This window comes from Mus musculus, chromosome 18 (genome assembly GCF_000001635.26).
Source record: "Mus musculus strain C57BL/6J chromosome 18, GRCm38.p6 C57BL/6J".
Lineage (NCBI taxonomy): Eukaryota > Metazoa > Chordata > Mammalia > Rodentia > Muridae > Mus > Mus musculus.
This window is the reverse complement of record NC_000084.6, coordinates 6,448,383-6,473,066: the sequence shown is the minus strand read 5'-3', so window position 1 is coordinate 6,473,066 and position 24,684 is coordinate 6,448,383. Positions and strand designations below refer to the sequence as shown.

Below are 24,684 nucleotides of genomic sequence, written 5' to 3'. Positions count from 1 at the left end.
TTTTACCATGTGATTGCGATGATGAGACAAGTTTCTTAACCACTAGGCTTCATTACTCATTCATTACACTCCTGTCGCTTATAGTACAGATCTATAAGCATGACTGACATGACTGTTTGTTTCTGTTATCAGGATAGGGAAGGCAAAGGTTGAACTGTAAGCATAGAACCTTTCCCCATCCTAGTAGCTTGACAGCAAAGAGTTTTTATATCACTACGTTGCTTTTTTGGTTGACTTGGTGCTTCTGTTCTTCATAACCTCATGCCAGGATGCAGACTGGCAGAATGGCCTCAATCCCAAATGTGACTTTAGTAGAAGAAAGAGCTTTAGAAGATCAATCAGCTCTTAATTGCTGTGGTCAGAATTTGACCAGTAAAAATAACGTACCAAACCTAGCCATAGAGGAACCAGTAATTACAGCCTTGAAGTGTAAATATTTGGGAGATAATCTTCACTTTGGTTTAGCTCCTTTTTGATTGTATAGATCTGGATGTGTTGCCTCTTGCCCCTGATATGAATAAAAACTGCCACACAACACCCTCTTCCTCCTCCCCATCAGAGAGTCAGTTGGTAACAGAGACAGGATGACAATGATAAACATTCCATATGGATGAAGGAAGGTTGGGAGACGTGCTGCAGAAACCCACAGGCCATGCCTGTTCTTCAGGCACAGGTCAGCCACTGCAAGAGGCTCCCTGCTCCATAAATCTTTTTGGCTTCTGTTGACTATGAAAGGTTTCCTTTTTTCTTTCCTTTTCTCAGCTTCATCTGATATGTGCTGACTACATCTGACTTTGAGAGCTGGAACAAGCCACAGCCGCCTTTCTACCTTGGCAAGGCAGAGACAGCATGCCTCTAACTGCTGTTGATGTCTGTTCATTTCTTTGTTGGCACTTAGGCTTTGTGCTGTTTTGACTCTTGGTTGCCTTCCACTGTGTTTCCTTTCTGCTCAGTTATACCAGCCAGTGTTTCTGTCCAGATGTGTCTCTTCTAAAACTTTGTTTGTGTCTATCTGCCCATTATTTCTCCCCACTTGTGTGAGTTTGTGTGTGTGTGTCCTATTTTTTATATAATGCCAAACAGAACAACCGATGTACTGTTTTTAAAAACTTGGCTGGGGCTGCAGGTTTGTCACAGTGCCATGTCAGTCTTTCCATGTGTGCTATGGATTGTCGTTGTTTTTGCTAGGCATCTATTTTAGTTTTCTTCAGTATTTCATATCTTATTTGTACTACCTCACCCTCCATTTATATTTTAGGATAGGCATAGGTCAGGCTATATGGTATGTCTGTGATAACTGCCTCAAAGTCCCAGGATACAATATCAGAAGTTTATTTCTGGTTATTGTCGCATTTTGTATCGCCATAGGTGAGCTGGGTATGCGGGTTGCTACAGTAATCATCATTTCAGATGATGTTGGTGGAAAGAGTGCTTATGCTGCGGTCCAGACAGAGGTCACTTGGACTTAGACTTTACTGCCAGAAAGTTTAGTCTTCCCAGAAGCATCTGAGGAAAGACACTTTGAGTTGTCCCTGTTTTACTGTCTGGAGAAGATGAAATGTGTCCACCAGGGCCTTGCCTTTGAGATGTCTGCTAACTGCCTCCTGTTTTCAAAGAACCTTTTGTTTGTTTTATTTTGAAACCGGGTCTGGTCTCTCTGTGCGTTCTTGGCTGTCAACCAGGCTGACCTTGAAGTCACAGAGATTAATATCGTGCACAACCACACCCAGCTCAGCGGATTAGAGGTGACCTTAAGGTGGCTGTATTTTATAGCTCTTCACAGTTAATTCAGCCCCCTTCTGTCAAAGAGTTTTCATTCTGGCCCTGATTTGATCAGGTTTTAAGATGGAGAATGTCATTTACTTACTTGAAGATGTTTTATGATTGGAAATTATAGAGTGAAGAAACTCCCTAATTAAACAAATGTTTCAGCACCAGCCCTGTGCCAGTGTCTGTTACTGCAGAGTTAACGCCATTTTAGACTTGAGGAAATAAAAAGACTGACTGGCACTGTCTGTTACAGTTTGTCTTTGCAGTGAGATCGTGGCTGCTGTTCTATTGACTTTAAAAATAGAATTAGGCTATCATTCTCAACAAATTTAATGGAATTCTTGTGTTCCAAATTTAGCATGGTTTATTAGTGTCTTTGTAAGAGGTAAATGCAAGCTGAGCTGTATTTACTCTTTATATGAAGCAGAGACTTACAAGAGGAAGTGTGTTCCTGTTGCTGTGTACAGGACTGTAGAGATGGTGATGTACTGAGTTATATTGGGCCTGGAAGCCACTGCAGTTATGTTAAGTTTGCAGCTCTTTTCCTCCTTCCTCCCCGTATTAAGGTGGTTAGAGCATTTTTGTCTGTTTTCGTGGAAGGAGTTGACTAGATTCATTTCAGATAGCATGCAAGGTTGGAAAATATTCCTGTGAGTCTTCACGTACATTGTGTGTGACATAAGTAAGTAGCATTTGGAATGAATTGTGATTTTGATTGGAAGCTGTGAGAAGATAATCCCATGTGACTCTGATACACTTTTTCCCTTTGTGTTCCAAACTGTGGAGGGACCTTGTTGTTTTGGAAAAGCTGACATGGCTAACTGGGGTCTGTGCTTACAGTACCTGGAGTTTCTAAAGAAAGCCCTAATCTATCAAGTGAGATTTGATGCTTTCAGAGGTTAACTGATGACAGTGGCAGTCGGCCAATAACAATTAAGTGGAAACAGGGAACTAGAATAAATATTACAAAAACAAACTGTAGAAGTTGCTGGGATTACTTGTTTGTCTGAGAGGGTTGTGTATTTTCAGTACTGTGGTACTGGTTATTGACCCTACGGCTTGTGTGCTTCATTTATAGTTAGAAGAGGCATCTCCATTAATGTTTCAGTCCATTGTATGTTATAATTTGATCATTGGAATAATACACAGAGCAAGGCTTTATAGACACAACTTCTCGATTCTCAATATAAGCCTGTAAGTTAGGTATTGTTTTCAGCCCTTCACCAGTAAGAAAACAGGCATTAAAATGATTTTTGAAATCTAGGTATTATACTGAGAGGTTTCTATCTTCTATTTCACTTTTGGTCTTATAGTGGAAATACTTAATATTTTTTAAAGGTAACTAAAGGGTGAGGGTGATCACTCTGTAGAAAGGAGTGTGTAGTCTGTCCACATGGGGACTTGAGTCCAGAGTGCAACATCAAAACCAAACGTAACTGAGCATCCCTGTATCCCAAGTGTTGTAGGGTTGAGATAGACAGGTTCTGGGAACTTGCTGGAAGGCCAGCCGAGCTGACAGGCAAGCTTCTCACTGAGTGAGGTACTGTGTGTCAAGAAATAAGGCAGGACCACAGGGGAGAGAGACCCTGTGCCCTCCACCCTACTGTGTCATATATTCACATGCTCTGTAATGCATGGACACATGGAAACTAAGGTTTAAAGAACGCAGCTCAGAATTAGCAAATGGTAAACTGGAATTTCAGCCCACATTTCTGATGTCACCTTTTACACGTCTTTTGTCTTGACTGTTGAAAAAAATTCTACAAGAATCAGAAATTATTTTCAAATTACATTAAAAACAAACAATTTGCCATATCACATATTAAGCAAATTAGTAATTTGAAATTGACAGATGTTTTCTTCTGTATTTAATTAGAATGAATAAAGAAAGACTAAGTTTGAGCAAATAAAGAAAACGGGATTTTTGAGATGGTCAGGTTTTTGAAACTGCTATGGGAAGATACTATTTACAGCTACAGTGGGGCACTCTGAGGGGTTATGGTTTGGCTGAAGGAAGAAAATTATATGCAATTATTTTTTATTTTTAGTCTGAAAAAACTAGTAACGCCACAGCAGAACTGTCACTTTCTCATCCTGGCTGTGCTATACTGCCGCAGTTTCCTTAGCTCAGGGTTCCTACACTTGAGAGTTTGAGTCTCAGATGCTCACACAGAGTGCAATCAAGCAAAGGAACAATAGCCCAGTGCTGTTGTAACATTCGCCAGTCACCAGCAGGAAGACAAAATAGATAAAACTGTTACTTTTTATAGGTCAAACTTAAGCCAATTTGACACGTTGTTTCAACCAAATCTGTTCCTCTCATAAGTCTTTTCTCTGAGTGGTTAATTTGTTTCTTTTATAACAGGAAAAAAAAAACAGTAAGATTGATTTTTTTTTTTTTTTTTTACTTAAATTTAAAGGCAAGTGAATTTCTTCATAATTTCCTTTTAATTAAAAACTGACTTTCTTCCTATGAGGAAATTCCTAATCCTGAGTGCATTCCATAAATAATAAGTCACAGGCTGATGAGATGGCTCTGTGGGTAAAGGGCTTGCTATGCAAGCATGAGGAGGAGTTTATATTCTCCAGCACCCATGTAAGTTAGGCATGGTGGCACACACAAGAAAAGGGTTCACAAACTGTCCTGCTGAGAAGGTAAGAGGTAATATCCTTCCCTACTATAAGTCTGTTATTTGGAGATTATTTCAGTTACAGAAAAGTCTTTAGAAAGGGGATAGTACAGCGACTGAGGAGACAGCTCAATCAGTAAAGCGATTGTGAGGCCCTGCCTCCAATTCCCAGAACCCACATGAGAAGGAAGCAGCCACTAGTGATGGTACAGTACAGGTCTGTAATCCAGCACTCAGGAGGTAGAAACAGAGACCTGGGACTTGCTGCTAGCAAATCCCCAACACCCATGTAACACAGCACTGAGGGTGCAGAGGCAGGAGGATTTCCCAGAGCTTGATGGCTAGCCAGTCTAGCCAAGCTTATGAGATCTATGTTCAGTAAGTAGCCTTGTCTCAAAAGAACAAAGTAGGAAATGATAAGGAAACCTGGCACAAGAGCTCACTGGGCACGCATACTTGCGTGCATGTATCACACAGAGGAACAGTGCACAAAACTCTGCCCCTTGGACCTAGATGTGATTGTTTATATTTGTTCCACTTGCTTTCTTGTCTCTGCTACCCTCTTTTCCTCCCTTCATCTTCACAAACTATGTCGCAATTATATCATGGACTTTGCTCTTAAGTATTTCAGTCCTTTCTTAGTTTTTATTACTATTATTACTTTGCTTTTTTTTTCCGGCAGCATGTGCATGAGTATCAGAGGCGAGGGATGGCCTTGAACTCCTGGTCTTCCTGTTCTTTCCAAATGGTGGCATCACAGGTGCTTGCCATGCTTTTTTTCTTGCTTATTTTGCCCTGCTCCTTCTGACATGTGTAATGCTGGGAGTTTGGGAGCATCAATTCATTATCAGGAAGTTTTCTCCTGGTTATTCTTACTCAGGATCCTACTTCATAAGGATTTCGGTTACCCCAGCTGGCGTCAAACTTCCTGTTGTAAGCCACCTTCCACCCAGTGTTTATCAGGAGATGGACACTTTAAAATCACCTCTGCTGTTTTCTCTGTTACTTTAATAGATAGTGTTACATGAAAATGGTGAGAGACCTCCAAAGGAGAGGCAGACTTCCCAGTACAGTAATGTAAAATGGAGAGATATGGGTTAAAGATGAGGAACCATACATTCTAGTATTGCTAGAAAGTTGTGTAAGATGTGGACTGTGGGTGGGAAGTGCTGGGGTATCGATTGGAAGAACTGGTGAGATACACATCACAAGCAGCTTGCAGCAGAGACCACAGATTAGAGTGTTGTGTGAGTCTCTTCAGAAGGGCCACTGGCACTAGCTCCAGAAGAGAAGGGGGCACAGTGTGTTCTGCTGGCTGACAAGCTTTAACTCTGAGGTGGGGAATAAATACTGAATAGCTTCTAGATAAAATATACAACAACAAAAATCTCTTAAGAATTGGGTCTGATTTGGAGAAGGGAAAGGAAAAGGGAGGCTTTGGGCCTGTATGATTGAGGAGGGAGGGACCAGTCCAGGGAGAGGTAGTGTGCATGGCCAGAGGCACATCTGGAGCTCTGTGAAGATCAGAGTGGAAGTTAACATATAGACTAATCCCCAGCATGGAAGTAGTTGAGGACTCAGTAGTGAAGTACAGGAAGTGGGCCGTGATGCCTTAATGCTGCTGTTTGTATCTATTGGACACATTTACTTTTGGTCAAGGTACTGCCTACACTGGCTTAACAAAGAGACACTGATTTGAGATGTAGACATTATCACTGTAAACTTTCTAACCAAAAAAGCAAAGAAAGAGACTTTAGGATTGTTCTCATTAGCTTGTTATCCACAAGGAACTGTAATTTTAGCCTTTGTCCTCATTTCTGAGCATCACATTGGGCATGCAGGGCTTGAGAAGGGAAGCAAACTTTGCATGTTTAAGAACTACACAGAGGTGGACTCCAGTGTGTGCTCTTGTGGGTAAAACTGATTTTGAAAGTCGCTGTGATATTGTGCGTTTAAGTAACTAGTTCCTTTTGTTACTGACAGTCCACTTTTTTACTGTACTATAGTTTGCCCTATTTGGGGCCCAAGGAGGCTGTTTGTTTCAATAGTGGGGGTCAAACCCAGATTCTCATATGCTGCACACAACACACTCTTTAGTGCTGAGCTGATAGTGTATGTGCATGTCCGCTTATGGACAATGTGGGCGTCAGCCTGAGGACTTTATTGTTAGAATGGTTTCAGCATTCTTATTCAGAATAATAAGATGTTGATGAGCTCACATCCAGTTTCTCTTGAATCAAACTTACAAGTAGATATACCAGACAATATGGACTGAATGAATATTTGGGTTTTAAAAACTACTGACTTTTTTCTCAGTGACAAGATATAAACACTGTCATTCTAAAGCCTTCCACTTTTTGATGTTGGCCTTTTCAATTTTAGCCATCCTAGCGATAATACTAGCACTAGAGGAGCCCGTGGGCAATGATCTGTTTAGGAGGAGACATCTGGACAGAATGTGAAGAAGTGGAAGGAAGTGTTATTGGAAGTTTGACCAACAGCATGGACTCTGGTGTAATAAGCTAGATTAACGTTCAAGAAGCTTTTAACAAAATCAGCCATTACTTATTTGCCCAGAAGGAAATTTTATATATTATTGCTACCTAGAACAAACTCCCTTTAATTCAGTTAGAATAGTCTACAAAAGTGAACGTATTCCGTCTTTTTGGCCTGTGGCACTTATCCCCGTCTGTTATAAGGCAGGAAGAAACGTGTCCTCTTGCTCCCCTGAGGTTGGCCTTTCCCAGCTTTCCTCTGTGACAGCTTATGAAATACTATAAAATAAGCCAGATTGGCAATCCAGAGTCTCAGCACTTGCAAAGATATTCTTGTCTAGTCCTCGAGGCCGAAATGTGTAATCTTCATATACCATGTAAGAATGCGTCTTATGAAGAAAATGTTTAAAAGATAACCTAGACACCTACCCTGAAAGAACTTAACCTTGGGGAGTGGCATGTAAACGTGATTACCACCTGCTGTTTATCCTAAGTGTTCTGTAGGCGCATGCTTCAGGCGATAGTTTGTGTGCCTGAGGAGGAATGTGCAGAACTAGTGGGGCTTCCCCCCTCCCGCCCCTGTGGATGAGAACCTAGAGTACCTGGAGCAGAAGCCGCACCCCATGATGTGAGCTCATGACATTGACAAAGCCCAATCTCCTGTGACCTAACAAAACTCTGGGACTTTCTTTTTAGAGGTATTTTCTGACTTTTAAAAAATTAATGGTGTGCCCTGTTTAGAGTCTTACTGGAGTCAGGTAACAGAGCTTACTCACAGGCACAGCAGAGTATGGGAGTCAGAACAACTGTGAATGCCAAGCCTCCCTCACCTTATACCTGTGTGAGACAAGATCTCATCATATCCTGCTGTGTATGCATGCCGCTGGCCCTTGAGCTTCTGGGGTCTCCTAGCCACTCCAGTCTCACTGTAGGCACACTGGGATTACAGCTGTGCTTGCATTTCACATGTGTCTCAGAGTGCAGATGGATTCGCAGGAAGATCCAAGAGATAAACTATACCTCACATGTTCATGTAAGCACTGAAAGATGGCTGAAGAGTTCTGAGCTGAGAATAAGAGTGCCCCTGCTTCCTCCATCCTGCCATGGAGGGTATCTGAGAGCAGAGGTATGTGCATGCGCCTGCCTTCGCAGCTGAGGGGCTCCCCAAAGCAGCCTGTCTCTGGGCTTACAGAAGAGGACAGAAGGGCTACAGCTCAGAACCTCCTCACCTCCTTCCCAATAAGCAATGGAGTCGTGGAGTCATTTTGTGTAAGCATCGAGATAGAAGGACTGTACTCAGGCCTTGAATCCGTAGGGAACAATATTTGTGGAGCTAGTCCAGGCTCCTCCACCTTATTGGTTGGTCTGAGATCTGGGAAACAAGTGCTGCGAACCCCTGGTGAGAACTTTGTTCAGGGCTGTGGTAAAGCGGCATACTAGGTGCACAGGGCTGTGGTATAGCGCCATACTTGGTATATAGGCAGGCTGTTACTTTTAGAAAATTAACGTCTACCCTGAAAGAAAATGCTGCTGCCAGAGATGGTCCATCAAATCAAAGATGTAATCAACATCAGGGACTCTCATTACCATTGCAGCCCTGCCTACTTTCACATACCATTAAACAGACAGTGCCCAACGTTTATGGAAAGCCTGAGGGATCGCTTGTAACTTGAAACTTAGATTCTATTCATAATGCAATGTGGGTGAACCCTGCAGGTTCCTTCAACAATTTCTGTTACCTACATGATGGCTTTACAGAGTTGGGGGAGCATGGCTAGCTTGAGACCTTTCTATCTTCTTCAGGACTGGCACTCCTATAGCTTTCCTGATAGGTGTAGCCTTCTTCTGGTTTTACAGATGTGAGTGACAGTTTTCAAAACATTTACTTAAGGCTTTCTTAGAATCACTTTTCTTGGTGCTGGTGGCACATAGTTAGGACAGCTGGCATGGGCTTAGTTGTGGGTGAGAGCCAGTCACCTTTCTCCTGGATAAAACACATTGCTGATTGTACTCTTAGCTCCACAAAGTTTTTGTGTTTTTTTGTTTTTTGTTTTCTTGAAACAGGGTTTCTCTGTGCAGCCCTGGCTGTCCTGGAACTCACTCTGTAGACCAGGCTGGCCTCGAACTCAGAAATCTGCCTGCCTCTGCCTCCCGAGTGCTGGGATTAAAGGCGTGCGCCACCACCGCCAGGCTAGCTGGTATGTTTTAATACATCAGTGTGCTACATCTATAGGATAACTGTCTATGTTGGTTACTTATGTACCTGTGTAAAGTGCCTCAACCAACAGAATCATTCATGTAGACATTATACTCTACATGTAGGTTGTAAAAGATTGTTGTGATTGTCACTCACTTCATATGTTTCAACTGTCACCTTAACATCTAGAATAAAACACCTGGAAATAAAAGCTGAACCACAGTACTGCTGCTGTTCTCAAACCCCAAACATCAGGTCTGTGTTAGACTTAGCATGTCCCTAGCTCAGCCAGAATGGCTCACTAGTAAAGCATGGCTGGTTAACTGCATCAGGAGTTCCAGTTACTACGTGAAAGAGAATTATAAATTACTGTGAAAAACCAGTCGCCGATCAATTCTTACACCAAACAGGGTTGTCCTTTCACTTGAAGATTAGTGGTAGTGCTTAGTTAGACACCTGAGTGCTGAAATTGTTTAACTGGGCTACTCTGAGGTGGACCTAGAACAATTCCCTATTCATTCTAGGCTGTTCCGTTTGATGATTCCTCCCTGTAAACAAAATGCCATTAATATTTTACATGCTGATTTTCTTCCTACTTGATATGTACTCCATGTTATCCTAAATGTGAACAAGTAAGAGTTAAATTTCAAAAAGTAACTCTTGTCACCTGTAAACTAAGGTTTCGTGCTGTTAGTCATATCATCTTTGGCAACTATTACCTTTTGAGGAAGTAATATGTGTACCCTAAAAGTATTCTTGCCTGTGCACCTTTGATCCTAGCACACACACAGAGGCAGCTGGATAGTCATGAGTCTGGTCTATATGATGAGCCTCTGTCAAAGAAAACCTTAGGCTAGCTGGTCTGTTGGGTCGACCAGAATTCCTCCATTTGAAAACAAATGAACAGAAACTTTTGTAAGGCTGGCTATACATGCTGATGACTACATCTTAAAGCTTACACTTTGTATTTTCTTTGTTTTTAGGAACACCATCTTCAGCGGGCTATTTCTGCACAGCAGGTGTACGGCGAGAAGCGGGATAACATGGTTATTCCAGTTCCTGAAGCAGAGAGTAACATCGCTTACTATGAGTCCATATACCCTGGGGAGTTCAGGATGCCAAAGCAGCTCATTCACATACAGCGTGAGTGCCCTTTGAATTGGTTGTAGCTCTGGTCTCTAGCCTTGGGTGACATAAGTTGCTACACTTGGCTTTAAGACCATTCTTTATTCTGTTCTGTAAATTCGGCAGTTTTGTATGTAATTCTGTGATCCATTTTGAGTTAATTTTTATGAGAATCATAAAGTCATTGGTTTTTCCCTTGTCCCTGGTCATTCTGCTGCCTTTATTACAGGAGCTCTCTCCCACTGGGTTACCTATTGTTCCATGGTCGAAAACTAATTGAGCGTATTTTGTGGTGCTGCTTTGTTTGTGGCAGAGTCTCTTTGTATCAGAGTGGCCTCAATCTTGGTGTTCTCCTCCTTTGGTCTTGTATGTGCTGGAATTACAGGGCAGGTACTACCTTGACCTGATGAGTCTATTCTTGGATTCTCAATTCCCTTGATCTTTGTATTTATCTTGGTAGAACACCACTGTCTTGCGTATTATTGCTAAGTATAACCCTTAACATGTGGGAATAAGTCTTGAGTGGTGAGAAAACTAGCTGAGCAAACTGTGGGGATCAAGCCAGTGGCAGCCTGCTTTCTTACAGCACGCAGTCCTCCCTGTTCAGGGGTGGTACCACCCACAGTTGTCTGAACCTTCCCACATCAATCATTAATCAAAAATATATCCAACAAACCTGCCATCTGGCCAGTATAATAAAAGTATTTTTCTCAGTTGAGGTTCATCTTCCCAGATAGGTAGAGAAAACATCTAACCATCACAGCCTCCTGATGTGGTAGGTAATTCTGATTGCCTTTTAGACACTAGCCTTCCACCCTTATACCTCACTCAGCTGTGGTGTAGTGTGCCTTTCAGCACATTGTTAGGTGAGGCTACAGTATACACTGAAATCCTGAAGAATAGGCTCTGATGCTAGTGAAGGAATGAGCTTGCCAGTGAGAGTTGGGGACAAGTGGGGGGGGGGGGGGGGATGTGCTTTCTTCCTCCCAGCCTTTTACATAGCCTTCCAGCAGAAGTGCAGCCCAGATTAAAGGTGGGTCTTTCTCCTTCAAATGATCTTATCAAGAAAAATCCCTCACAGGAGTACCCAGCTGCTTTGGTTTTAGTTAATTCCACATGTAGTCAAGTTGGCAACTAAGAATAGCCATGACATACAGTATCATTCTTTTCAGATGAAAGATGAACTTTTAATTCTGGTAGATGACTTAATAACTTGCTTGTGAAGAGTACATTGTCTTGAATTCTTAGGGACCCTCTCAGTGGTTTATACATACATACATACACACACACACACTCACACATTTCAGTTATGTTTATACTTAATGTGTATACAATACTTAGGAATGGGACTAGGTGCTCACTGGGTAAAAGTACTTGCAGTGTGTGCCGTGTAAACCTGATAGCCTAGTTGGATCATTGGAACCCCTCAGTGGAAGAGAGAACCAACTTCCAAAAAATAGTTCTCTCTCCCTACCCGATACATGCGCTGTCCATGGCGTGTGTATGCCCATACTCATCATGCACGCATACAATAATAAGAATTTTAGAAGGGGATGCTCCTAAATTACACTAATTTTTCTTGGGAATTTCTGGTTTTGTTTTAGTTTTATTATACAGGGTTATATGAGGCCATTTTCATGTGAATAGAATGTGTTTTAAGCATTTATACCCCCATCCTGCTAACTCCCCTTTCTTACGCTTCTTCTTGCTCCCCTGTGCTCCCTAGCCATCTTGCTTTTGCTGTCATGCCATCTGTAAATACATGAGTATAAATACATGTCTAGAGGCTGGTGCCCACGAACGAGAAAACAAGCATTCGCTGGTCTCAACTGGCTGAGTCTGCTTAATACAGTCATCTCCAGTGGAACCCACTTACCGCAGAGGCCTTAACTTTGTTGTACTGTATAGCCAAAAGGACCTACTGTTTGTTTATCCCCCTGCTGCCAGATGCCTAGGTTAGCTGTTGTGAGTAAACACTGGTGTGTAGTGCAGGCTCTAATGCCCGTGAGGGAGGCAAAGAGAGAGCTTCCTTCAGTGTCCTTTATGTAGGCTGCCAGCAGAAGATCTGGTCCAGATTAAAGGTGACTAAAGATTTCCCACCTCAAAGATCCAGATTAGAAGTAGTAGGTCTGGGATGGCAAGATGGCTCAGTGGTTAAGAGCACTGACTGCTCTTTCTGAGGTCCTGAGTTCAAATCCCAGCATCCACATGGTGGCTCACAACCATCTATAATGAGATATGATGCCCTCTTCTGGTATGTCTGAAGACAGCTACAGTGTACTTACATATAATAAATAAAACTAGATTTTTTTAAAAAAAAAAGTAGTAGTAGGTCTTCCCATTTCATGTGATTTAATTAAGAAAAAAAAATCCCTCATAGATGTGCACAGGGTTTTAGCTAATTCCATATGTAGTCAAGTTCACAACTAAGAATGTCCACTACAGCTAGAGTCCTGTTGGAAAAAAAATCCTTGTGCTATGCCTTGGAGTGTTTTCCTCTAACAGTTTCAGAGTATCAGACCTAATTAAGGTCCTTTAATGTATTTAGAATATGTTTTTACAAAGTGACTGCTCATGACCTGCAGAAGAGGCCATCTTCCAAGCAGTGCATAACTTAGGAGTCTTTTAAAGCCCTGTGTCTGCACTAGCATGGATCTAGTTGTTTATGCTCCATTCTGTGGCATTGATCTAAAGGTCTGTTTGTGTGCCAGGGCATCAGGGGTGCTGGTACTTTGACTATTTCTTTGGTGTTTTTTTTAGGGTGAAGTTAATATGCCTTAAGACAGCGATGAAATGTGTTTGAGAATGTAGTGCCTTTCCCTGCCCCTAAATGGTAGTGCATCCTACTACTATGCACTGCAGGTGATAATGTCTCTTTGTAAAGCTATCACTGAATGTTATTTCAATTCATCAAATGGGAAATTCTGCCTCTATTTTTTTGTCTTCACTTGGCTTAGGAACAAAATCGGTATTTTCTCTTTAGTCTTGTCAGAGTTCTGCAAAAAGAAACATTAAAACCATTACTGTCTTCAGCTCCATTCTCTAGTGTTTCTAAACTGTTTCACTCAGCACTGTTGTTCCTCCTAATCCAAGGGATCCAAAAGCAGTGATAGTCCATAGCAATGAGTTCACCAAGTCCTGTGTCATTAGGAAAGTGCCTTACCCCAGGCCTGGGCAGGAGAGGGACATCTTGAGTGTAGTAATGAATAGTAAATTGCTGAGAAGGGTGGATTATAAACTCAGCATGCTGATGAGGAAGCGTGGCGAGCACCTCATGCTCCAGCTGAGTGTCAGAGCTTGTGACACCATGTGGACAGTTACCACAATCAAGATGACAGCATAGAGCCGACGAGTGTCTACTGGATGTGAGAGAGTGATGAGGAGCAGGATAAGTGAGAAGTTTAAGCTCTTCCCTGCACTGCTGATTACACCACGAGGGTAAAGAACCAGATGGAGCCCAAGAGGCAGTTCAGCCAGTAAAGGCACCAAGTTGTGAAAGTTGTCCTCTGACACCCATGTGTGTACTGCGCCGTGTGTGTGTGTGTGTGTGTGTGTGTGTGTGTGTGTGCGTGTGTGATTAAAAAGTGTAATTATCTGTTATGCACGACAGATAACTATTGTGTGCACATTTTCCTTGATACTCAGAGTTGTTTTAGGAGGTAATTTATTGAAAGTTAGTTCTTATGTCAGAACCAGAGTGAGAAACTTCTCCTCGACCCTGGAAAGTGTGTGTGCTTTTCTCCAGGAATTGTGTTCTGTTCCGTGCATCACATAGCACTGTTGGGAGTTGTGGGCAAGCCTGCTTGTGTCCAGTTAGTTTGAGCCATAAACAGCACTTTGTTAACATCCGCATTTATTTGTATTTCATCTCTGCACTAGATAGTAAGTACAGAAATTGTCCTGATCCTGTTCTCACTTGCCTGAGATCAGCTGAGCTCTAAAGTCTTCGAGCTTTAAATTGCTGAATTACTTTCTTTTTTTTTTCCCCTTATTTATTGATTTTATTTATAAGACACACCAGAAGAGGGCATCAGATTCTATTACAGATGGTTGTGAGCCACCATGTGGTTGCTGGGAATTGAACTCAGGACCTCTGGAAGAGCAGTTAGTGCTCTTAACCACTGAGCCATCTCTCCTGCCCAATCTTTTTCTCTTTTAAAGTAACCTGTATTAGTTAGGGTTTTACTTCTGTGAACAGACACCATGACCAAGGCAAGTCTTATAAAAAAGCAACATTTAATTGGGGCTGTCTTACAGGTTCAGAGGTTCAGTCCATTATGATCAAAGTGAAAGCATGGCTGTATCCAGGCAGGCATGGCGCAGGCAGAGCTGAGAGTTCTCCGTCCAAAGGCTGCTAGTGGAAGACTGACTTAGGGTGCGAGTATTAAGCCCACACCCACAGTGACACACCTATTCCAACAAGGCCACACCTCCAAATGATGCCACTCCCTGGTCCAAGAATATACCAACCATCTCATAACCAAATCAACTTTTATGTGAGATTGTGCTCCATGCACTTAGATTCATGTTGTAACAGTGTTCCTGTATGTAACATACAATGCTTTGATTTTTCTGTGTTTAGTTTTTGTGATTTTGGGGGGTTTCTTTTTGTTTTTTGTTTTGGTTTTTCAAGACAGGGTTTCTCTGTATAGTCTTGGCTGTCCTGGAACTCACTTTGTAGACCAGGCTGGCCTTGAACTCAAATCCTCCTGCCTCTGCCTCCCGAGTGCTGGGATCAAAGGCGTGCGTCACCACGCTCGGCTAGTTTTTGTGGATTTAAAGATCAAACCCATGTCTTTATACATGTGAGGCAAGGGTTGGACCACTGACCTACACCCACAACATGGTGATAGTGTGTTTTGTTTTTTGAAAGATTTATTTGCTTGTTTTTATGTGTATGAGTATTTCATCTGCGTGTGTGTGTGTGTGTGTGTGTGTGTGTGTGTGTGTGTGTGTGTGTGTTTAGTGTATAGCATGCATTGCTGGTGTCCACAGAGGCCAAAAGGAGATTCTCAATCTCCCAGAATTAGTTGTTAATGGCTTTAAACTGCCTTGTAGGTGAACAGCAACTTCTGGTCTCTGCAGGAGCTGCCTGGGATCTTACTTGCCTGAGCTGCCTTGTTTTTCAATTGTGCATATGTCTGAGTTGATCTTTTTAAGGGAATTAAAATCCAAAGTGTCATAGTTATTTAGGAGCAGTTGACTAGCTGGATTTCATTTTAATTGACAAAACGTTGTTGTTGTTGCTGCTGCTGCTGCTTACTGTATAGATCAAGCTGATTCAAAAACTTAGAGCAAACTGGCTCTGCCTCCTGAGTACTGAGATCCTGGGATCACAGGTTTGGGCCACCAAGCTTGTATAGCTGATGGAATTCATTAGAGGAAAGCATGACACACCTGTAATTCTAACTAAAACTCTGGAGGTAAAAAGAAGGAGCCACAGGTTCTAGGCCATCTGAACTGTTCAGTGGGACTATTTTGGCACTATCAAAAGACGGGGGAGGGGGGGCCACTCAGGAATGGCTATGCACTCTGGTGACATGAAGGCAGTCTTCCTGTCTAGTTCCTCCGTAGTTCCCTGGAGACTTAAAGACAATTCCAGTATGTACCAGTAGCATGTGGAGAGCATTGATAGAAAGGTGATAACAGGCAAGCTGGCTTGATTCTTATGAATGATTAAAACATTGTGATAATTTCTCATGGGATTTGCTCTAAAGAAAAACCACATTTCACAGTAGAGCTTTCTGATGAGTGTTGTACAGATGAGATCCTAAAAATTCATTAAAAGCCTCAGAAGGCAGAACATCAGTACTGGTCCCTGTCTGTAAGGCTCTCTGGATGATCTGGGTCAGCCATGTTTAATAGAACTTTCTAGAGCAATGGATGTGTTTTCTAATTTGTACTTTTCTGGAACAGCCCTTACCATCAGGCACATGTCAGTTGTTAGCACTTGGAATGCAGCTAAGGTAGCAGAGGCTGAACTTTAATTTTGCTTGATTAGTATAAATTTAATCAAAATAGCTAGGGGACCACATAAATCTGGATTACCTTGGTTGGAAACAGAATCCAGTGCTCTCTGCCTCTGTTCCACCATACAAGACTTTTTCAAAGTGACAGGAAATGGAGGCACAAGGGAGAGGCTGATTGCTGCAAGCTCTGTGTTGAGAGACGCTGGCACCTAGAAACTGAAGTCTAGACATCCAGTGAGCATTTCCAGCACACTTTTAATTAGATAAGCCAATGAGTAAGATAGACAGCAGAATAATGCTTTTAATTCTGCGGGTACTTACAGCATCAGCATCCTCTATAGCAAGAGTAATAGCTACTTGACTTCCACTGAGTGTCCCCTTATGTCACAAATGACAGGTTGTGTGGTTATTTCCCTCGGGCTTAAATAGATTTACATAATGCTAAAATACTTCTCAGTTGATTGCTTCAGACTGGGGTGGCACAGAAGGGACAGGTTCCTCTTTCTCAGAGCACTTAGAGATACAAAGACAAGACCTAGGCCTTCCTTCAGGATCAGTCTCATCTTAATAGAGGGCAAACCATGCTTAACAGCTAAAGTGTAAAACAGTACAAAAATGGTGGTTAGGAAGAGAGGAGGGAATGATTGGGGTGGAGTTTTTGTCTTTAAGCCATGTGCCTTACAGTTTTATTATTGCTTGAAATGCCTCTAATTTATCCAGAATGTTATATATCTTCTCAGCCCATTTTTCTGTTGAGGATTTAATTTTTGAGACTGAAGAGCTTAGAAACCACTCACTTGAGTGAGTAATAGGCAGAGGACTTTGAAGGACCAACATCATTTGGAGTTTGAAAAGTTGGAATTCACCTGCTTAGACAAAAAGTGCTTACTGCAAAGAAAGACCTGAAGTCATAACTGTAGCCATGCAGCCATGTGGGCTGAGACTAGATAGACTACTGGCCTTAGAGAGACTGGACCAGAAAGATAAATTTAAAAGATAAATAAACCTCTCCATTCTAGGCGTTAGATTTCCAGAGTTAGAAACTAATAACCCAAAGGAAAGAAGAAATTGAAGATTTTTACTATCAGAATATTTCATTTTCTTTAATATCCTGCTCCCTCTGTTTTTGTAAGCCACTGAATGAGTTTTGATGCTGTAGAATGGTGTTCTTGCCTGTGTGTGTAAGTACCAAGCCACACATGTCTGACTGACACAGTGACACAAGTGTCTCTTGACTTGAACCATTGGAACTGTCACTGTTATTGGTAACAGCTTCCTTAATCTTTTAGAAAAATAGCTAAATGATTTATAAAATAGAACTTCAATAATCTAGACAAAAAACCTACATAAAGAGTGAGTGGGGAGTCCTGTTTGTTGTTTTTATAGTTTTTCTCTACATTCAATTCGGTGTAGAAGACACAGCACTAAGCTTTGAGTCTGTGTGAGGCCTGCTGATCCCTTCATTCTTTAGGAAGCCCAGGCTTGCTTTATGTAGCCATCTGTGTGGACCCACACGGTGATTGATTGCTTATGCTTCCTCCACCAGCTTTTAGCTTGGACGCTGAACAGCCTGATTACGATCTGGATTCTGAAGATGAAGTATTTGTGAATAAACTGAAGAAGAAAATGGACATCTGCCCATTGCAGTTTGAGGAGATGATTGACCGGCTAGAAAAAGGCAGCGGTCAGCAGGTACAACTTCATGTCTTTATGTCTATGTGTTACCTATAAACTCCTGTATTATGTGGAACAGTGCTGTATGGAGGAGAGCTGAGCCAGCACACTCTGCAATTAGAAGCATAGATTCACATCTGCCTATTATTAACCTGTATAATCTTGAGCATTATGTTTAAATTTTTTGTGCCTCACTTACCCCAGCTATATATAGAAATAAAAATAATAAACTGGAGGGATATGGTGTCACACACCTTTAATCCCAGCATTTGGAAGGTAGAGGCAGATGGATGGATCTCTGAGTTAAAGACCAGCCTGCTCTACATTGTAAGTTCCAAGCCAGCCAAGGGCTACATAGTAAGACCCTATCTCTAAACAAAAAGAATCAAGAAATCTCTTCACCTGGCATTTGTGTATTTGGTGAAAAAGTAGAAAGTGACTGATACCAAGTCCTAAAGTCATGAAACACAGCAAGTTGTGTGAAATTGGTTTGGGATTATTGTAAAGACTGCACACTCGGGCTAGAGATGTAGCTCAGTTAAGCACAGTGCCTGCCTAGCATGTGTTGGGTGTGCTCCCCAACACCCAGTGAAATCAAGTGTAGTGTTTGCACCAGTCCAAGCCCTGGTACTTAGAAGTACAGGGTCATCTTCAGCTATGCAGCAGGTTCAGGACTAACCTGGGATGCATGAGGCCCTGTTTAAGGAAGTATACTGTCAATCTTGATTGTGTTCATTAAAGGAAGCCGTGATGAATGTTTTTGAGTCCTTGCATATGTGTTTTATGAAAGTGACGAAATGATTTTACATTTAGCCAGTCAGTCTGCAGGAAGCCAAACTACTTCTAAAAGAAGATGATGAGTTAATTAGAGAAGTTTATGAATACTGGATTAAAAAGAGGAAAACCTGCCGGGGGTCATCACTTATCCCGTTGGTAAAACAGGAAAAGCGAGATGGTTCTAGCACAAATGATCCTTACGTGGCTTTTAGAAGACGAACTGAGAAAATGCAAACTCGGAAAGTAAGTGATTTTTTTTAATTTTTAAGAAAAATTATAGTTATTAATAACTTAATTTTGTGACTTAATTCTGTGCTTTACATAATATTCCTTAAAAATTATACTAGAGGGGTTGCTCAGTGGTTCAGAGCTCTTATTTCTCTATCAGAGGACAGTGTTGCAGTTCCTGTACCCATATCAGGTAGCCCATAAACACCTGTGACTCCTGCTCCTAAGAATCCAAGGCCCCACTTTGGACCTGTGGGAACTTGTACACACACAAACACAAACACTCATGCACTAATTTTTTTTAATTACACTAGAAAATAGTAAAATAAGTTGGCCTTTAGAGTTCTTATGAGGGTCTTAATATATAGTTTGATTCACTTAAAAATCAGGTACAGAATTCTTATCTTTGTGGTCTGTGTTCCTTTCCTGTGTCTTTAAACTGTAACTCTATAAAAACATACATTGTTAACATGGCAATAGCTGCACTTCCTACAGCTAGTTAATAGTGCTTCTTGATGTTAAACAAGCAACTTTATATTTCCAGAACCGTAAGAATGATGAAGCCTCATATGAGAAAATGCTCAAGCTGCGCCGCGATCTCAGCCGGGCTGTCACCATCCTGGAAATGATCAAGAGACGGGAGAAGAGTAAACGGGAGCTGCTGCACCTGACCCTGGAAATCATGGAGAAGAGGTGACCCTCGCGTGCAGAGCGCTAGGACCGAGACAGGGCCATCATGGGTTTCCCAATTAGCTGAAATTTTAGAAATAGTTTCTTTAGTAGAGACCATGGGTTATACTTTGTGAAATTTTATACACAATTCTGTCTTCATTTTCTCAGGAGATGATTGGGTTCACTAACAGGTGTTTGTTTCTATTGAGAGATATTTTATTCTTTTTGAGTTGTGTGTGGTTATGAGGCAGGGTGAGAGGGTGTGTTGAATAGTAGTAGTTTATTTGGGGTGTTTTGTGGTTTTATGGGGGATTTTTAGTACTAGAGACAAAACCCAGGGCCTCGTACAGCCCAGGCAGACATTTCCCTGAGCTATCCCAGCACCATGACATTCAGATGACCACGTAGTGACAGTGAACATGACATGCACATAAAAGCTAGTTCTCAAGGCCCTGCTTCTCAGGTCCTATCCCCCCCCCACCCCCCACTCCCAAAAAAATCCACTTAAATTTCTTGTGATTCTTTCAGGAGAAAAAAGACAACACTAATTGGCAGGGTAGCTTTTGGCTCTACTTGAGGCATTTCAGCCTTGGGATTTTCCCCGCAGTCACTGTGTGCCGAGATAAGGCTAAATACTCCATCAATAGAGAGCATGGCTGTTGGGCGTGAAAGCTCTGAGTTTGAGCCAGATGGCCCAGGTATCGTGGCTTATGCCTGTAGTAGGTAGTAGAAACAAAAGGACCAAGAATTCAAGGGGAGAGCCTTAAGGATGGCTTAGAGGTTATTCTTTCAAAGAACCTGGGTTGGATTCTCAGCACCTATGTGGCATCTGACAACTTTCTGTTAAGTTTAGGTCCAGGGGAGTCCAGTATCCTCTCTGGCCTCATGGGCAAGAAGGCACACACATGGTATACAGACATACAAGTAGGCAAAATACCCATATGCATTCAGGGTTACTGTTGAATACCTAGTATATTGAAAGCCTTCCTAAGTGATTTTATCCCACCTACAGCAGGCACACATGTATCTGAGGATGTGGCTGTTGAATTAGTTGGACTGTACCTCATTTCACAGTGTTTATGGAAGCATCTCATTGTATTCTGTGTCTATCTTAAAGTTTCCTTTGTGTAATTTCAGGTATAATTTAGGTGACTATAGTGGAGAGATCATGTCTGAGGTCATGGCACAGAGACAGCCAGTGAAGCCTACTTATGCCATCCCCATCATCCCGATTACTAACAGCAGCCAGTTCAAACACCAGGATGCCACGGACTCGAAGGAGTTCAAAGTTAACAAGGTGATTAGAGCTCTGTAACAGTAGCATCCAGTAAACAGTGAAAAGAATAAATTGCACTGCAAGGTGTTCTGGAGTTAAGGGGGTTGGGGAGCTTTTCATGACAATTTAATTTCTACTTCTCTTGCTTCCTTACAAGGGAAGGCTTTGTTCTGTGTCTGATAAAAAGAGGGATTTGCTGAAAGGGGATAGGAAATGTTGGTGTGATGAATGGCGTGATTAGAGGCCTGGAAAGAATATGAAGCCCTCCCACCCGATGTAACATTCCGGGACACATCTATGTGTGAGTGACAGGCAGGTCTTGTTAACAGCTGGTGACATGGGCAGAAGTATAAATACTTTGACAAGTTGATACATCATAATTTGTGAAGAATAAAATTGGTGAGGGAGAATAAGAGAGGGCAGGCAGTATGCCCTTTTGATAAATGTGCCTCAGGAGAGAAGTGTTTGATGACCTAACATTTAACTCGGACTTACCATTCCATTTCAATTGAGGAAATCTGCTGATCATTTTGTTATCTAACCTGTTCTGTTTATTTTGTTTCTGTGATTTTTTTTTTTAATTTGGTGTATAATGTACCATATCATTTGGAATGATGGTTTCTGCAGCCTAGACTTTTTTCCTGTCAGAGCACTGACAGAGACTATTTCAGATACGTTGATTTTGAGGTATTGGGATGTTGGACAGATGAATGGAAGTAATCTCTTTGATAATCACAAATGGTGGCTGTTAATCACAGCAGAGGCCACGCCTGGCAGATCTCTGAGTTTGAGACACAGCCTGGTCTACATAGTGAGTTTCTTCAGCCAGGCAAGGCTACTTAGTGAAACGCCTCCACCCCACTACCCCTGTCAAAAACAAGTTAAAGATCACTCTCCAAAATATTTCTTTGCTCATAATTTCTAGTCCTACATATGTATAATTTTTCCTTGTTTTTATATTGAAGTCTTTGTCTACCTGTCTGAAATGTATGACTTTATATATCACTTAGTCTTACTTTGATTTTCATATTTCAGAACTTAACTCCAATTCTAATTATACAACATTGTATTCATCTGTGTGTTCTAGAAACATGAGCCATGCACTTGGATCTAGTTTACCTTAAATCCTTCTAAATTAAGACAGAATCATTAATGGAATAGTCCTGTTATTTTGAACATTTTCTTATTTAAATTTTCATTCAAATTTTTGTGTTGTCTGGCTGGAGAGATAGGTGAACAGTTAGCAACACATATTGTTCTTGCAGAGAACAATGTTCTTGCTGGGTTGAGTTGCCAGCACCTACGTCAGATGGCATACAACTGCCTACAAGTCTAGTTCCAGGGGATCTGATATTCTCTGCCTTTTGAAGGCACCTGTGCATACACATAAGTCTTGTAAGCAAATGTTTGTTTTGAACAGAGCAAATGTAGATTATTAGGGGAAACTGAGACTGAACCTCTGAGGGTAGGAGGGGCTACCAGGAGGAACACTCAAGCCTGTTTTAATAGTTTAAGCACTTGGCTCCCCAAGTAATAATTAACTCAAGTTGTTACAGAAGTTGCAGTTGTGGAATGTGCTACTGGGTGACTGTCTCATTCATGCCTATGTTGCAGCAAGATAAGGCTGATCTTATCCGGCCGAAGCGCAAATATGAAAAGAAGCCCAAAGTCTTACCCCCATCTGCTGCCGCCCCTCAGCAGCAGAGTCCTGCTGCACTGCCAGGCTTCAGTGCTAAAGACTTAAACCAGTACGACTTCCCCAGCTCAGATGAAGAGCCTCTGTCACAGGTAAACAGAAGACCAGCTATCTGCACACGGAAGAGGAACGTAGGAACTGCATTTTGACCTCTCGTTGCTTTATTTCAAGGTTTTGTCTGGCTCTTCGGAAGCTGAGGAAGAGAATGACCCTGATGGCCCTTTTGCTTTCCGTAGGAAAGCAGGCTGTCAGTACTATGCTGTAAGTGTCAGACTTTCTCTGTAAACAACAAACAGCAGACAGACTGACAAGATACAATAATTTGGATTTTTTTTTTTAGCCTCATTTAGACCAAACTGGCAACTGGCCCTGGACTAGCCCTAAAGATGGAGGCCTGGGGGATGTGCGATATAGATATTGCTTAACTACTCTCACCGTACCCCAGAGGTGTCTTGGATTTGCACGAAGACGGGTCGGACGTGGTGGAAGGTAACACGCTTCTGCTTTCCTCACACCAGCATGCCTTAGACATTGGAGTCAGAGTTTACACTGAGGTCCTCCTTGTGAACAGACTCTAGAAGCTCCAGTTTGCTGTGCTTAGCAGAGCTGTTTACACGTCTCCCACTGCATTACCAACGTCTTCACCCACTTTGTAGTTCTCACGTGACCCATGTGGGTTCTTAACTCCCCAAGCTTCTTAGCACCTGAGTTATCCCAGGGTAGACTCCCAAGAAAGGACAAGTGTAACTTGTATTTACACACTCAGGATTGGTTCAGGAAACTACAACCAAAGTCGCTGAGTTCTGGGGCAAACCTTATATTAACTACTGCAGTGACCACTTAGCTTTGCTGCTCATGGCCTCAGTGTGTCAGAATGTGGTTCTGGGTCTCTGAAATAGAATACTTCATGCATGGAGAGGAGGAGAGAAGGAACTGCAAAGCACAGAAAAAGAACTTTATCCAGCATTGAGATTTGAGGCTAAAAGAACCAAAGCCAACAAGATGACTCAGTGGGAAGGAGCATTTGCCACCAAGGTGACAGCCTGAGTTCTGTCCCCAGGACTCACGTGGTGGAAGGAGAGAATCAACTCTTGGGAATTGTCCTCTGGCTGCTGCATGCATGTGTGCTGTGCTATGTGCCCTATGCCGTGCACGCACAGTGTGAAAGAGTCAAATGCTGCCGTGGTGAACTTGGCAACTTTTAACTATTCAGTGTACTGGTGTTCAGCTTTAGGGGAAAGCGTTCGGAACAGAAAGGAAGAAACTTTGATGTAATCTCTGGTGTCTGCTCCTTGTACAGGGTCGTGCTGGACAGAGCGCATTCAGACTATGACAGTATGTTTCACCACCTGGATTTGGACATGCTTTCCTCACCACAACCTTCTCCAGTCAATCAGTTTGCCAATACCTCAGAACCCAATACCTCGGACAGATCTTCCTCTAAAGACCTCAGTCAGATACTAGTCGATATCAAATCATGTAGATGGCGGCACTTTAGGCCTCGGACACCATCCCTGCCTGACAGTGACAGTGGTGAACTCTCCAGTAGAAAGTTACACAGGAGTATCAGTCGAGCAGGAGCAGCACAGCCTGGGGCCCACACGTGCAGCACCTCCACCCAGAACAGAAGTAGCAGTGGCTCAGCACACTGTGGTACGTTCATCTGTGGTACCCATTGCTGTACCAGGGCGGGGCCTTCCATCTTGTTGAGGATGTGGTGTTTTATTCTCATACTGAGATGCTTAAGGATTTCTTTGAATTCTCCTCAGTAGTGCTGTTGCTCTGTGAGTTTGTGTGTGTGTATCTTTCCTTAACCACAGCCAAAAAGAGGTGGTATGTGGTATGTTAATACATATTTAATGTTTAATTTGTTACCTTAAGGCAGCCCATGAACCACAAGATTGATTTTCAAATAATAAAATAAAAGGGACCCCAAGTTGTTAGTGGTATGTACTTGAACATCTAATCCGGTCTGCTTAAATTTTGTGGCCAGTAGTCAGTAGTTACACGTGAACTTACACTGACACTCGTTCAGAATAAAGACCAGAGAAGCTGACTTAATATTTTGGAGACATTTTTAGATAATCCCTACAGGGTGACCAAAACACTGGAAACAGTGCCATGCCCTGTGACTTTCTATTTTAAACTACTGAGTCCACATTATCTGAGTTGTTA

The 24,684-nt window shown here is 42.1% G+C and overlaps 1 protein-coding gene across 2 annotated transcripts in view; it reads left to right on the top strand.

Annotated features, from left to right (window-relative positions):
* Epc1 (enhancer of polycomb homolog 1) overlaps nt 1-24,684 on the top strand; it is an 80,158-nt gene that overhangs the window by 43,042 nt on the left and 12,432 nt on the right. For both annotated transcript variants that reach the window (NM_007935.2, NM_027497.3), the window contains exons 2-10: nt 10,076-10,235; nt 17,733-17,878; nt 18,674-18,880; nt 19,410-19,558; nt 20,675-20,834; nt 22,428-22,601; nt 22,681-22,770; nt 22,850-22,998; nt 23,810-24,162. In NM_007935.2, the coding sequence (NP_031961.1) occupies nt 10,076-10,235; nt 17,733-17,878; nt 18,674-18,880; nt 19,410-19,558; nt 20,675-20,834; nt 22,428-22,601; nt 22,681-22,770; nt 22,850-22,998; nt 23,810-24,162 (1,588 nt within the window). The remainder of the gene's footprint in view (nt 1-10,075; nt 10,236-17,732; nt 17,879-18,673; nt 18,881-19,409; nt 19,559-20,674; nt 20,835-22,427; nt 22,602-22,680; nt 22,771-22,849; nt 22,999-23,809; nt 24,163-24,684) is intronic.